Raw genomic sequence first — 16,145 nt, 5'->3', positions numbered from 1 at the left:
TCTGTCGCAGCGACTCAACGACAAACGCCGTTACAGTGCCCCGCCGAACAATACCCCTGCAGGCATCGTCCCGCCGAATGTCGCCCACCAAAAGTCACCCTGCCGAATGTCGTTATTGCGCCTTGACAAACGTCACCCCGCTGAATGTCACTCCGCAGAGGTCGTCGCACGCGCGCATATTGCCCTGTATCTATATGTCACGAGATAGGATGTTGTGCGCACGAGATAAGATGTCGTGTATTCGAGATATGATGTCGTGCGCACGAAATAAGATGTAAAGCTCTCGAAATAAGATGTCGCGCGCACGAGATAAGATGTAAGTTTTAGTCACCTGTATATCTTGACCTGAAGAGATATTTGGCTAATAGTCTTGTTTTGTGACAAAACTAGACGGCTGGGTTAACTTATTCATAGCGTGTAATTTGATATATGATTATGAGCGGCTTTGTTATGCGGAATATCTTTGTATGTAAACATTTATTAAAGCCTTTCAGTAATACGAGCCACAATTATAAATGTCAACGATTTCAATTGAACGTTTTCAAATCAATATTTCTATCCCTGACAATTGCCAGTGGCAAACTATTACCAACTAGAGATCTTATTAACTTATCCTCGAACCTTCTCCGTGACAACATTTTAAAACAATTTTCCTCATTTTCACTTCGGAATTATAAGTTAAACCTAATTTTAAAAATTGTTCATTCTTATTTAAAAAATATCTTGAATAGACGGAAAATATATATTTTGAATGGAAATTTCCTGCGTAACTTTTTTCTTTGCTCAGACCACTTGCGTCAGTATAATGCTTTATGCAACAGCTGAATTTATTTTTAGATATGTATCAAAGTGATAAAGTAGTAAATATTGAGATTTAAAATAATTTGAATATAAAACGGAAAATAACACCGTAAAGAATGAGTTCTATAATGATATGAAAATAGAGATGTTTTATAGCCAATCTTAATATTAGCATACTGTCAGTTCAATAGAACTATAAAAATAACGTAATTATTAATTAAAGCGCTGAATGCACAGAAAGGTTGAAACCTTTCGATATGCTGTTAACAAATTATAATCTGAAGAAATACATGTTGTTCTGGGAAGAAGTGTGTATGTAGCCTTCACTTTCAAAGGAGCTTGTATTAAAGGAATGAAGGTAGTTATTCGCCGGATATGCCAACGTGGTCTACTCAATTGTAGTCCATATTAATATATAGTACAATTTTCCCGACTGGTAAAGGCTATTTTCATGTCAAATATCAGCTTTATTGGCTAAGTTTAACATGTAATAAAGTAGTAAAATATATCTCTGATATCGATCTAGAATCTGAGCAGACGATGTAATGAGAAAAATAGAGGGTAAGTCAATGTCTTTGCACCCTGAACAAATGAAAACAATGGAGAGTAGGTCAACGCAGCCTAAAAAAAGGCACTGGTGACGGACTCTCTTAGGCATGACTTAATCAGTAGCAGACGATGTTTTCTAAACCATGTTTATTCAACAGTAACTACAAAATCATTGTGTACATAAATGCGTTCCCGCTGTTCCCAAACTGCGCATATCCTTTAAGAAAGATAAAACAAACAAAAAAGTCATTGTGGTCCTACTGCTCATAAGGTTATCAGACTATTCTCCAAGTAATCAGATCTCCAACAGTTCAGCTCCAGTATGATTTATGTTTGCTATGTGTCAAGTTTTTTTTTATAATTGTAAGTTGAAGCATATATCCAAGAATTACTTAATTGTGGTGATAAATTAGCAAATCAAAAGAATTATCAAGCGTAAATTAGAAGGATATGAAAATAATATCGTAGAATCAGAGGACTACATGCAATGCACATCGTACAGTACCAGAATGCACTTACTGCAGCCATAACACCCAGAAAAGTTCAACTCCAACAATTCAACACCTCAAAAGTTCAACTTATAAATTTGCTCAACTCCCAAGACTTTCAATGTTTGCCAAGTTTCAAGCTGTATGTTATAGCGTTTCGAAAAATAACGAACAAATCTACAGTTGGCAGCAGGGCTTCATCAATAAGAAATATTATATATTTTGACGTAATCAATGCTACTTTCTGTGTTCACCAGTCTATTGTACATATAATATTTGAGTAAATGTTTCCTTGACAAAACGTTATGTATTAAATAAATAAGGCTATTAATTAAGAATAGCCATTGTGTCGACTTTCGCAAAACAAAAACACAATTTTCAGATTTATAGAATAATGTTTTGACAAATAAGGATCATGGGTCCCTTCTTTTATTCTTAACTATAAGCTAGACGACATAATTTTAAAAGTATTTCCATGTAGCTAGGTTGAAAGTATCGAGTAGAATAGAAAAATCTAACTTTTTTTTTCAAAATTCAACACGATATCACATAATACACCAACTTTCTCAATTCTTGGACCATGGGTTGTATATTTCTATACATTTATGCGAAATCAACTTCTAGTTTAGCCGACCCTAGAAATACAATGTATTGATGTCACGACTTAATCATGACACCAATACATCAAAAGTGTTGCAACCCCATTTCTTTAATTCATGGGCTGTTGTCTTTAAACTCCGCTACCTTGTTAAGAAAAGTGTCTACAAACGACCGACCCTGCTAAAACAACAGTAGAAGTCAGTGGGATACACAAAACGGGAAACTAGACCTATCTACCCCAAAATCCTGCTGTTGTTACTTCCACACAGTTTTCAGATAAAAAAAGGAACTGTACACATGAAAATCGTCTTATGAATGTTTTGACAATTAAGGAATACGGATTTTTTCCCTTTTTTCCAGAAGATATATATTGAACTTACATAGCTGCAAGTCACTAAGCGAAGCGCTGGCGGGCCACATGGAATTTCCATTGTAGGGTTACATCGAGAGAAGACGCAAACGCCCCCTTGTGATGCTTTGATTCTATTTTGCTTAAATGAAATCAAACAGTTTCATTAATCGGGGACACATATGTAGGCCAACATCGAGAAACTTCACATCATGCAAACGACCCCATGTGATATTTTACATTCTACATAACTTATCACTCGTTATTTACGTACTTCTTTGATTCTATTTTGCTTAACGATCAATTTTAAAGACTCTGTTTTATTAACGTTTCGATCTTATGGCCTTTATCACAATGACAAATTTCGAGTAAATTTCTACACCATGGCGTTCTTTCAGTTCAACAACAATTGTAATACAAATCCGGAACTGGCGAAACGTTGTTAAATGTCATCGTCAAGTCCCGCTAAAATCGGGACACATTTACGATTTATAGTGAATGCCAATACTTATCTTGTAAGTAATAAAATAAGTCTATTTAATATTACATATTGAAACAAAAATGTAACATAAAATCCGTGCTGATGCAGCACGATTGCACGCATAACATTACATATGTAACGTGTTATTTACATTTACACATTGAAACAATGTAGCAATATATACTAAAACTAAATTTACACAAAAAGAGTAAAACTTAAACAAATATTTTGACTCAATTTTACATCAATCGTGAAAAGAAATATCAAAAGATAAAATTAAATATAGGAAATAAATAATATGAATCGGTCTTTATCAAAGCTGTAGTAAAATAGGAAAAATTTCAGAATAAAGGGAAGTAATTAAAAAATCTAGTCAATTTTTAGACGAAATCAAACAGTTTCTTATATAGAAAACGCCTACGCAGTAATCTCCCTTGCCACTCGAAGAACTGCGTAGGAGTCGGAGGTATAAACATGTACAAAAATGATTCAGATCAAATGCTGTTTTATTACTGATGAAAGTAATATGTTATATAAAGGCTAAATTAGAGAAATCTTAAAATACGTTTCCAACTATTTTTATCGGCATATTTTCATGCGCTTCGGTCACATGGTTTTCTGAAATGTTTTAAAGGAATACACCTTCACTTTTCAAATTAGCCATGCTCGGTGTGTCAACAGACCTATTTTTTATGCGAAATGACGCATTCTTTAACTTTATTGTACTTACATATGTATGAACACATCAACGGACTGTAGAACAATGTTCAGAGAACAGTTTATATCAATAAAAATATGTGTCGATTTTAGCCTGAAAAACGGGTAAAAACCTTACGGCGGATTAATCTGCTTTTCAGTGAAAACTGTCAGTATGATATTCTTGCAAGCTCCAGAATACGGTAATTATAGGTTTCAACCGCTTCGCGGTTTCAACCTAAAAACCTAAACAGAAATGATGAGAAAGCAAACTACATGGTGTTCAATGAATACTGTATCGCCTAGTTTCGATTTCATTAGAAACCATTCGTTATCTACTAGAAATTTTTAATTCATCCAATTTTTATATTATTTCATTTGTTTTTATTTCAAGAAAAGCTTCACAAAAAATGTGGTACAGCAAATTTCTATTTACCGTTAGGAGCTGGTTATTTTCCTCCTAATATCCCGGGCTCATTGCCGCCATGTTTGCCTATGAGAATATTTGTGACAAATAAGTCTTTACAACTCATGCATATCATGATACATATTAAGTATTTATTTTGTCACTGCGCATGCTCGTTTTCATGTGAAAAAAGCAGTTAGATACGGATAAGAACTGACAATATGAAACGTTTTACACTGATTTAACCAGGAACAATTAAACACCCTGAACAGTGATTACATCTTTGATACATATAATTGTAAACTCACCTGTAAAGTAGTAACAAGGTGAGCTTTTGTGACCGCCGTTCGTCCGTCGTCCGTCCACAATTTCTTGTGAACACAATAGAGACAATTTTGTTGAATCGATTTAAATCGCATCTTTCACACGACTTGTATTGGCGAAATATCTTCCGAAAACTGGTCAGATCCCATCATGGGTTCCAGCGGTATGGTCGCTTAAAAAGCCAAAATTTGGTATTCTTTAACAGCAATAGATCTTGGTTTCTATGATAAATATGTCAGATCCAATCATAAATTTCGGAGTTACAGCCCCTGACTGACCCCTGAAAGAGCCAACATTTGTTTAAGAAATAATATATCTCATCCAGTGATTTGTCGTTGAATAAATCATTGTTTGGAGTTCAGATGCGAAGGAATTATATCACGAGGGCGCAGTCCGAGTGATATAATGATACGCATCTGAACGACAAACAATGATTTATTCAGGAGCAAATCACTAAATGAGATATATTATTTCGATTCTAACACGTTACCAAGGATTTTTAAGTACATCCTTAATGACATTCATTAAATACTTGCCCTTTTTTCAATCGGTTTCTTTTCCAGCGCGCCGCTATGCCGTTTGACGCCATGACGTAATAACTGTGACGTCAGAACAGTGATTTGTTGTATGATAATTCACTGTTTTCTGCCTTCTTTGTTTAATAGAAAAATGAATCGGATCGTGTTAGAATATGTTTTACCTTATGAACACGACATTTTACATTCGATTTAACCACTCTTGCATACAGCCTTAATCAAAATAAGATCTTGGCTCCTTTCGGAATGGGTACGATGCATACGATAACCAGATAAGTTTCGCGAAAATGTATCGAGATTTCACGAAAAACAAAACAAAAATCGCAAAAACATAAAAGCTTTTCACGAAAAGAACTGCAAATATTAAATGGAAAAAGATTGCGTTAGTGCCCACTACTGCATAGGGAAACCAGATAAGTTTCGCGAAAATAGACTGAACTTTCATGAAAAACGGTAAAGTTTTCGTCGCGACAATAATATTTTATTTTCACGAAAACTTTACCGTTTTTTATGAAAATTTGGTCCATTTTCGCGAAACTTATCTGGTTTTCTTATGTAGAAGTGGGCACTAACACACATTTATCCACTTAATATTTGCAGTTCCTTTCGAGAAAAGCTTTTATGTTTTCGCGGAAAGCTTATATGTTTTCGCGAATTTTTTTATGTTTTTCTTGAAAATTCGATACATTTTCAAGAAACTTATCTGGTTATCGTATGCAGAAATATGCCACCATATTACTGCTTCAAACTGCCACTGCATAACACTTAAAGTTTTCATGATACCAATGAACTTTTGATGAAAGTACTTAACTAAGAATAGAAACGGAACATATTCGAAACGATTCGTCTGTCTTTGGGTAACGTGAAAATTATCTGGTTTCGTGAAAATTGCCTGGTTTCGTGAAAATTATCTTATCTGGTTTCGTGAAAATTATCTGGTTTCGAGAAAATTATCTTGTTTCGTGAAAGTTATCTGGTTTCATGAAAAATTATCTGGTTTCGCGAAACTTTTCATGAAAACTTTTCTTGAAATGTTTTGTGGTTTCGTGAAAAATTATCTGGTTTCATGAAAAATTATCTGCTTTCGTGAAAAACTATCTGCTTTCGTGAAACTTTTCATGAAAATTTTCTTTAAGTAGTATCAGTTCAAAGCACTAATTATATATATAACTAGCATAATTTCGTGTTAAGATATTTAAGTGGCCTTTGTGATAATTTACTGTTTTCATGAAATCCTCCATTATTAACGTGAAAACCTAAATTATTTTCGTGAAAGTTTTCATGAAACCCGATAATTAAGTGGTAGCAGTTTTATGCCATACGAAGGTTCTTCTCCAACATTGTAGTGTTCCTCTCTTGAACTGGCAGTTAAAATCCCCAGATTTAAATCCAATTGAGCATCTTTGGAATGACTTTGATAGACGGATGCAACGGACCCTCGTTAACACGGGCTTATAGCCCGTATTGGGTATACTTGTAACTAATTCTTTCAGCAAAATGTATTGACGCAAAGTTTATAATGCTCGTGCCTGTATTAAGAATTCTCGCGAACGGAAACAAATTGTTCTTTTCTATTTTTTTTCGTCGATGTCATGAAAATGTCGCAAAAAATCTTAGAACGCTGATCTAAGGTATGTTATTGGACAAAATGTTAGTGGAATAAGTACCATTTTAGTGCTTGGGAGAAGTTGCCTAACTAGCAGGATAATTAGTGACTTAACGTTTTACGGGTACGCGTGCGTTTTGTTGTAGTTTTCGGTTATGATTTACATCAATTCATCAACTTTGAATGAATTTCGTGTAATATCTTGTAATATACATATACAAAAATGTATTGTTATATATTATACACCAACTTTAATAATAACACCTTACAAAATAAATGTGTCACGAACAAATTTAATGGTGATTTAGTTAGAACTTGTAGCAAGTGGAGTGCAGACACCTTATTGTCATCAAAATCGTTGCTAGGTTAACATATTAAATTTTGAATAGGTAGAATCTCTGGCGATGATCGTCGACAATTTTAGATTTGATTATAAAATGGCTTTGATTGACTGTGTGCACGCGGTATCACGCTTAGCTGTCAATCCAGAGGTCCGGTGTTCGAATTCCGGTCTAGACACTAGAAATTTCTTATATGCTCTTGAGTATCTCCCAGCTTATTGAAAGGTCAGTCCTGGTTCTTCCAAGAAAAGACAGTTCCGGGTGTATTGGTGCTATACACCTATACACCGGGCATGTTAAAGAACCAGACTGTCTTTTTGCAAAGAGCTAGGCTAAGTTAGTCGGACAGGTCTCTCTCTCTCTCCCCCTCTCTCTCTCTCTCTCTCTGTCTGTCTGTCTGTCTGTCTGTCTGTCTGTCTCTCTCTCTCTCTCTCTCTCTCTCTCTCTCTCTCTGTGTTCTAGGGTCTTTCTTTCGCTGTGTGCACTGGAAAGGTTGCTCTGCGTCTGTTCTTGTATTGAATGAATTGGCGCCCTGAATGGCTGTCTTTGTATGTAAGTGCCTCTGAACGTGTCTTTTATAAATATGATAACTATCATCTTGTTTTTACTACCATTTATAAATTCCCCGTCTGTAACTAATTTGTGTAGCTGATTAAAATGAATTAATTTTTTATTTATTTGTATTCTTAAATTTTATCATATCAATTTTATTTCATACATCAACATCCTGGACTTTTTCACCATAAAAACCGCACCTTATATGAATCGTATTACCTTAACATACCTGTCTCGTTATTTTGATATTTGTGTACCCGTTCTGGGACAAACATAAGTAAACAAGACTATTGTATTTCATTTTTTGGATAAGCTAAACGTATGTATTTAGGTTAAACTGTTTGTTACAAGGAAGAAAACAGTTTGCTATTACTTTAAATACTTTCAATTAAAAGTTAGTTATGCAAATTTAACTCCGGATCATTTACACTTAAACATATTCTCTGTGCGCTTTATACATCTTAGCTGGATATTAACATATGTATAGGTAGAAGGATTCATTCAGCGGCGTTCACTAATTGTCTTAATTTCTTATTGAAATCAAGTCGAAAGCATATTCACGCTTTTATCAAAACCTCAAACATAACAGTAAATTAAAAACAAAATTACCATACAATTCTAAGTTATAAAACCAACAAGACCTGAAATGACTTTTGACCCCTCAGTGTGACCTTTTGACCTTTGAGATAGAAATCTGTTTTCTTTGGCAGTACATGTTTCTTAGAGGTAAACAGAGACAGAAAGCTTGGATCCGGGTGTGTCTCACAGCCTCATTGAGAGAAACATTAACGTGAAATAAAATTAAGATTGATCCATGCATTATATCAAAGTTACGGTCTGGACAAGATGTAATATAACATGTGAGAAAGAGACCACGGATTTGCGTGCGGCTCACTATCTCAATGAGATAAACATTTACGTAAAATAAAATTTCGATTGATCCATGCATATCCAAGATATGGCCTGGACAACATCTGACATGACCGTTGACCCTTGAATTTGATTTCAACCTTTGAGATAGGATTCTACACTGACACTCGATCTCACTTACGTAAGCTTTCGCGCCATAAACAAATTAGACCGACGCACGTGAAAGTGACATTTCGGATAAAGTCGAACGAACGCATTTATGCACAAATCCACATACATCGAACAGCCATTTTAACGACTACGTCGAGCTCTGGACAAGTTGGCTCGAGTGTATAATAGGAAAGAAATTATTAATTATCATATAAGATTGATGGCAGTTTTGATTTGAGAATGCCATCAATATGGTGTTAATTAGTATTAATGTGAAATAAACAAGACTAAGCTGTACACTGTAATGTCATACGTATAAAAAATAAAAAGCAGAACCAATTTACTTTTTGATATTTAAGAAAACTAGTTTATTCTTGCACACCGTACTGGCGTTTCCGGTAATTTTGACCATGCCGGAAAACCCCATCTGGCACCCCCATGCCAGATGACTTTCGTGCTGTTAATGACAACTAGTGGTTCATGCACTGATAATATATTGTTTATGTAAAAATACGAAAAAGCAAGTACCTTGATAGTTTCTCTCCGTTCCTTATGGAATATTTCTCCATTCAAAATACCTTAGTTTACCATAAGAACATAACGTTGAGCTACAAACGATAAAACTTAAGTGGAACTTTGTTATTGTGCGTACTAGTACAAAACTTACAACGCAAAACATCATGACGTCACTTCTGCTTACGGAATTGTTGCCTCTCAATATAATTGTTGATTTGATCTAATGAATTTAAGTATCAAATGAATTTGATAAATTCTGTAGTGTTGTAATTTTTATCTTAAACAGACCGTGGCAGTTTTGTATGACTCTTGGACTTAAACATGTCAGTTGTGCAATTTATATTACCTACTACTAATGAGAAAAAAAAAAGAAACTGAACAAACATTGATATTTCTCAATAATCATAAATGCAAATAACCTTTTGCTTTGTAGCCAAAATATCTGTTTTCTGTTTGTTATTCAGAAACCTCTAAGCACGTCATTTTTTCATCATATACAAGTAAGAAGCAGATTAAACCTAATTATAGTTTTTAATGACAACTCTCTTATACATTTAGCAAAAATATCAAAACGTGCATTTAATGTATACACACAAATTGTAGGATTGAATCTAAAACGTAAATGAGCAACAAAGGGCGCTATCAACCCGAAATGCATGAAATTAGGGAGTTTCCGAGATATGACGCCTTGTAAACATTTTGAAATGTATGTCAAAAATTAAGCTTTGGCGAATTTTGACGTATAAAAGAAGATATACTCTACCCCTACGCCTAATCATTAATATAATAAATGATGCTTGTAAAAATCATGTGCAGTCATTGGCCTTTAAGTCTTATAGGTAGGTTCGCGTATTACTACCCTTTGTACACATGTTTCGTTAATGTGGCGTACCAAAAGCATTTTAATAATTTTACCTTTATTTTTCAATAATCATAATTTTAAAGGAAACATCATAAACTGCATAAGTCTGTCTAGATCTTATGCAAGTTCCAAGCAATATTCTCTTAGATAAGTAAAACGAAAGAATGCACGAGAGCAGAGAAATGGGGAGAAGCACAATAACAGATATATATATATATATATATATATATATATATATATATATATATATATATATATATATATATATAATATATATATATATATATATATATATATATATATATATATATATGTATAGTTTTCTCTGTTCATTGATTAGTTTAAATCTATTCTAACTTTAACTCTTGCATATCATCAAACAGCAAGTCAGTCGTCTGATCTGTGCTAGACTTTGGCTAATCATAAGTACTACTGGTACGGTGTTTATGAGATCTGTATCTGGGCAGACACTGCTGTTGATTTTTCCACAGGCGTAGAGGTACATTATACGAAATGATTCTGTAGTACTCCCCCCCACCCCCGCCACACACACAAAACAAAAGATTGAAAACAAAACTTTTGTTGACCCATGAGGTGCCAATTTTACAGTCAAACAGCCTTTCAGATACAAAAAAAAATGCCATTTTTATATGGTAATAACAGATTCATTACTTTTCGATTTCCATTCAGAACCAACTACCATCAATTGTGCATGGAATTTAGTGATGAAATTTCGACTGGTACTAACTTTGCTAAATTGCAAATTTCAGAATAAAATGTTTAACAAGGCAGCTGTAAGATACTTCATATTGCATAGAGAAAAATACATTACAAGATTGCAAAACTCCCCATGCCCCGTAGGACCGCCTTTAGCGGAATTCTATTGATGCAACATGGAAAGTTCTCCATGATCCTAAACGACACGAAAATATCAAGAACATGGATAGATTCTACAACGGTCACATTTAACAAAGTAACAAAGTAACTGATCACACGCACAGTGAATGGCAGTGACTGGGCCAAGGTACACATTAACACAAACGACTGCAGCAATAATATAAAACTATCAAACTGTTATAAGCATACATGGAGAAAGAACGCATAAGGGTACAGCCTTGGATCGGTCAGTGGCAAAAACACAACTGGATAGTTTATATAGTTAACCGCCTCGATAGCTTAGTGGTAGAGCGTCCGCTTCGTGTGCGGGAGGTCGTGGGTTTGATCCCCGGCCGCGTCATACCACAAACGTGAAAAATGGCACCAGTAGCTCCCTAGCTTTTCGCTCAGCATTAAAAAAGAAACTGGCCTCTTCTCTAATACCCTCGTGGCGATAGATTCCGTCATGAATGAGGTGTTGAGAGTGATTAATATCAGTTGTAGAACTTTCTTCACAATCGACCTAAAATAAAGTATGTATAAACATAACAGTTAACTGGCGCCAAACCTCACTCTTGAATTTTCATTTTTATATAGAACCAGACAGTGAAAATAGTTACTCCAAACCAATTGTTTCATTTTATATACGTTACAGTGCCTTATGTTAACCCTACTAAAAATATGAAGTGAAATGTATTTCCTAATTTAAATGACAACCATGAAGCCTTAATTCTTACTCTTTATATAAGTCGAAAAATATACGTTAGAAATCAGTTGTTTTCTTTAATTATTTGTATCATTTGCTTCATATATTATCATTATCATTATTATCACCAAACCTAAACACTAAACCTCTTCCTCACATTTGTACTTTATTAATACTTTATGAATGTACTTGCCGTTTGTCCATTAACATGCGTTCTTCGTGAGAAATACTTGAAAGGTGTTTTTTTTTTCATTACATTAAAATGAATACCCTTGAATGTATACCGTATAACCCATAATGTCCTGGTTACCTGGAAACATGATGTAACGAAATTGGCTTCCAAGAAGAAATTAGTAGTTTTCCTCGTATCGTAAATATTATCTTACCGCGGGTTCTATAAATATTTAAATCAGCTTCATATTTCAATACAATACCATGATTACGTGGCTGTATGTTTTACCTTGACATACGATTTATTTCAGTCTAACCGAGTTAACATGTTAATGAATCATATAACGTTTATTTAAGGTGCAGCAATAATTTATACATGTATGCTGTTCAGTTTCCAAATGTGAAAAGAAACTACATGTAGCAAATAACCCATGTACGATTAACCTATTTGTTATTATTTTAATCTAACTTATGTGTGACTTAGATATATTTGGTGTAGGTGCAAAGTTTTGATGTATACAAGATCAGGAAAATGAATTTTGTTGCTATTTTAGTAAATATGTTCCTATGGGAATGATACAAATATAAGAACCATTATATTATACATTTATCAAAGATTTAGATTGACAAATCGAGGGCTTAGAGCGAAAATATTCTTTTCGTATATGGAAATGCAAGCAAATTCATCAGTTTCGGTCTAAGCCCTCGAAATTTATATATTTAGCCAAAATTCATTAGAAATGCAAGTTTGTAAAATTATCATCACCTCCCTTTACTATCTTGGTTGCGTACAAGCAGGATAATTGAGTAATAATAATTCGGAAGTTACACATTGTTTTTAAACATACCTTTTGGTCATGATTGTTAAAATAACCTAATATTATCAAATGCAATTGTATAACTAGACATCCTATCGAAACCAAAAGAAAATGTTCATGTTTTAATATTTTGAAAATATAAAACACATGATCTGACTCTATGTGATGGTATTTTTGTTCATTGAATAAGTCTGTATCAGAATAAACTAAAAATGAAACATGTCATCAAGTGTTGCTTAGATGTGATTAACACTGATTATCTTTAGATGGAAGATGCTATTCTGTTTGTTTATTTCATTTAAGAAAGGTCGGGGTCACAAACATATCCCAAGGGCTTCTGCAAACGTTAATACACAAAAAAATATGTGTATTGTCGCTATTCTTGCATAAAAAAACATTTCACGACGATTTATGTATTGTTTTCATATGTGATGACGTGACGATTCCGGTACATTTTTTATTTACCATGATTCCTGTTGTTCTTGGAAACGGTTAACATGTTTTAAATATCCATATCCAGGGCCCAGAAATAAACAACACTATCAAAAGCACATCCTGAAGGTTTTAAAGCGATTTTTTATCTCTCGTTACAAACAAAAAATTACTAATAATTGTTCATATTATTTTACAATTTGGTGGACTCGATCACAATTTCAAGAAAAATAACTTTACATTCGAGTTATATTGAGTACGGACACAGTTGGAGTACGGATGAGTACGAATGTAGTGTGAAGCTTCCAAGCTGTTTATATAAATTCTTCGAGAAATTAGATATGGTTTAGATTGCATCTTTAATGCTTCAAGAAGAGGTTTTTATGAAAGAAACAAGACGCAGATACAAGATGTAAATCTGTGCGGAATTACATATACGTCCCTGGGAAAGCATTTCAAAAAATAAAAATCGGGTATTAACTGCACGTGAATTGCCTTGTTTGCACACGATTTTTCTCCCGTTAATATATGGGCGGATCCAGTAAATAAGTAGTTTTTATGCAAAAATGACTTATTACCACGTACATGTATAAGCGCAGTATCAGCAGCGCTACAAAAGCCAATCTGAAACACCAATTTCCGAGTAAATAAGGAATGACCGGAACGTGACCGTTGTGTCAAAACGTTTTGTCCGTGACTATACATACACGTTTTTTTTCTTTAAAAATATTTCTTAATAATGTTTGCATCTGCATTAAGCCATTTATAAAATAAGAAGCAACATATATAATATTCATGTCGATCTGTTTACTTTTTCTTTCTTCTCTTACTGTAGGAAATCTCGTATTAAATAATATTATTAAATCGGCCAGGCACGCAAATAAATGTACATTCATTTAGATCAGTGTTAATCTATATACAGTAAATTTATACATGTATACAGTGCAGAATGTTGATAATTGTTTGTTTTCAGATTCACACTTGGTTTTCAAGAAGTAAAATTTTATGGTGACAAAGCGCGACCAGACAAACTTGCGATCTTCTCCAAAGGTTTTATATACGATGCTTACGGACAATGGCGAAGATAAAAAATGCAACTTAATTTGCAAAATTATATGACTATTGCACTAATGTTTTAATTATTCTATTCAACAGTTTCTGCAGAATATTAGTTAGGAATGCAGTTTTTGTCATATTTACACAATAAATATGTATTTCTCTATGTTCAATTGCATTGTAATAATGGCATTTACGATGCGATAAATGTTACTTTTAATTAGGAAAGCCTTTCATTTTAGTTTAATATAAGCGCTAGACATGAATTAGCGCATGTCCGATCCCGCTAACATCGCAAAAATTAGTACTCCGCTAATATCGATACACTTAGAGTATTTAAAGAACACAGTCTCAGCTTTTTAATTGTATTTTGAAGTTGTCTGTGAGAATAATAATTGCACGCGCGCAAAATTTTTCTTTATGAAGTCAAATTTGGAGTATTGCTGTAAATATTTTTTTCTTTTATTTACAGATTGACATGAGTCCCACAATGCGTGGGCAACATCATCAACATTGTGCGGGAGCTAAGTTCCCGAAATATAAAATATTTCCATTTTTCAAAATGTTCACGGACAGTATAGTCAGTAGAAAACAACGAGAAATAATGTTTATAAGGCAGCTTAAACCTTCACTAAATAGAGACACATAAAATCATACCTGACAGATATGTTTTACAACGACGTCACGTCAATTTTATTCGTTAGTTAATTAGACGTCATTTATTTAACAGTGACGTCCCTTGATTCTATTGACGACGTTAAAGGACGCCATATTGTTTGTAACCCTCCTGATGATAATTTTTGAAACCGGTTGAGGAATAAATGAAATATACAAGCTCAAAAGGATTTGGCTATTTCCTTAAAACCCTTTTTTTAATATGTATATATATATATATATATATATATATATATATATATATATATATATATATCTATGTCTATGTCTATGTTATACTGCTTAACAATCGTTATCGATTATAACTAGCAGGCGCTTTGTCAGGGATAGCTGTTAAAAATAATAAGAATATAGAGATTATGTGCATCTCAAAGATAAAGTAAAAGAACTATTTTACAGGTCAGGTTAAAAAGTAAATGCAGGAAGTTGTATTAGAACTGATAGAAGGGTGGTAGCTGCCCAACAAACACTTCTAAGTTTGGACTAGCTTGCAAAGACACGGGGAGACTGTTCCACAGGCGTATGCTTCTGGGAAAAAGGAGTTTGCATAATAGTGTGTCTTTGAATACGGTATCAAGTAGTTCAAGTTTCTGGTAGGTGTAAGGTGACTGTGGTCAACAAAAACAAGGTGTTGTTGGATCTTGTATAACATAGTAACTGAGCTGATCTTACGGCGTTGTTCTAGGGTTTGCCAGTTTAGTTCATTTATCATTTTGGAGACACTGCTGGTGTAATTGTAGTCGTTATAGACATATCTTGCTGCAGATCTTTGAACTTGCACACATATATACACACACGCACACACACACACCCCCCCCCACACACACACATATAACATATACTACATACATATACAATCAGAAAACAAATTTATACAGTAATCAATGGGAAAACGACTACCTTCAATGTGTGTGAAAAAGAGGAAATAATAGTAATAGAAAAATAAGAGAAAAATATTTTACAGGTAATAAGATGTTTAAAGAGATTTGCATTTTCTAAATCATATATAGTGTACAGTACTTGGATTAACGAGAAATGTCATTCAGAATCCAAAAATAAATTTGATTTATTGTAGAATGCTACATGTATAACATTTCTATGGCAGAACAGAGCGTAGAAAATTAAAGTCTTTAACTTCGCAAAACTAATACTCAACTAAAATTCATCTTCGAAGATAGTGATTAATTATACAGGTTTCGAATGTGTGTACAATAGTCAATATTGATATTTTGTAGGTCATTGAAGTACAGTAATTAGATATATAGGCCGCACCAAGGCACT

General features: G+C 33.7%; 1 protein-coding gene across 2 annotated transcripts in view; it reads right to left on the bottom strand.

Moving 5' to 3' along the window:
- Window positions 1-4,514, bottom strand: part of LOC123566720 (uncharacterized) — a 45,058-nt gene extending 40,544 nt beyond the window's left edge. The window contains exon 1 of one of the 2 annotated variants that reach the window (XM_053549611.1): window positions 4,401-4,514. Coding sequence is in view for 1 of the 2 variants with exons in the window: in XM_053549610.1 (XP_053405585.1) it covers window positions 2,819-2,820 (2 nt within the window). In the remaining variant the exon portion in view is untranslated. Of the gene's footprint in view, window positions 1-2,818; window positions 2,930-4,400 lie in introns of those variants that run through there. The other variant, XM_053549610.1, reaches the window with a different exon arrangement.
- Between the last annotated feature and the right edge of the window lie 11,631 nt (window positions 4,515-16,145).

Source organism: Mercenaria mercenaria, chromosome 8, assembly GCF_021730395.1.
Source record: "Mercenaria mercenaria strain notata chromosome 8, MADL_Memer_1, whole genome shotgun sequence".
In the NCBI taxonomy this organism is placed as follows: Eukaryota; Metazoa; Mollusca; class Bivalvia; order Venerida; family Veneridae; genus Mercenaria; species Mercenaria mercenaria.
This window is presented reverse-complemented; position numbering and strand designations above follow the sequence as displayed.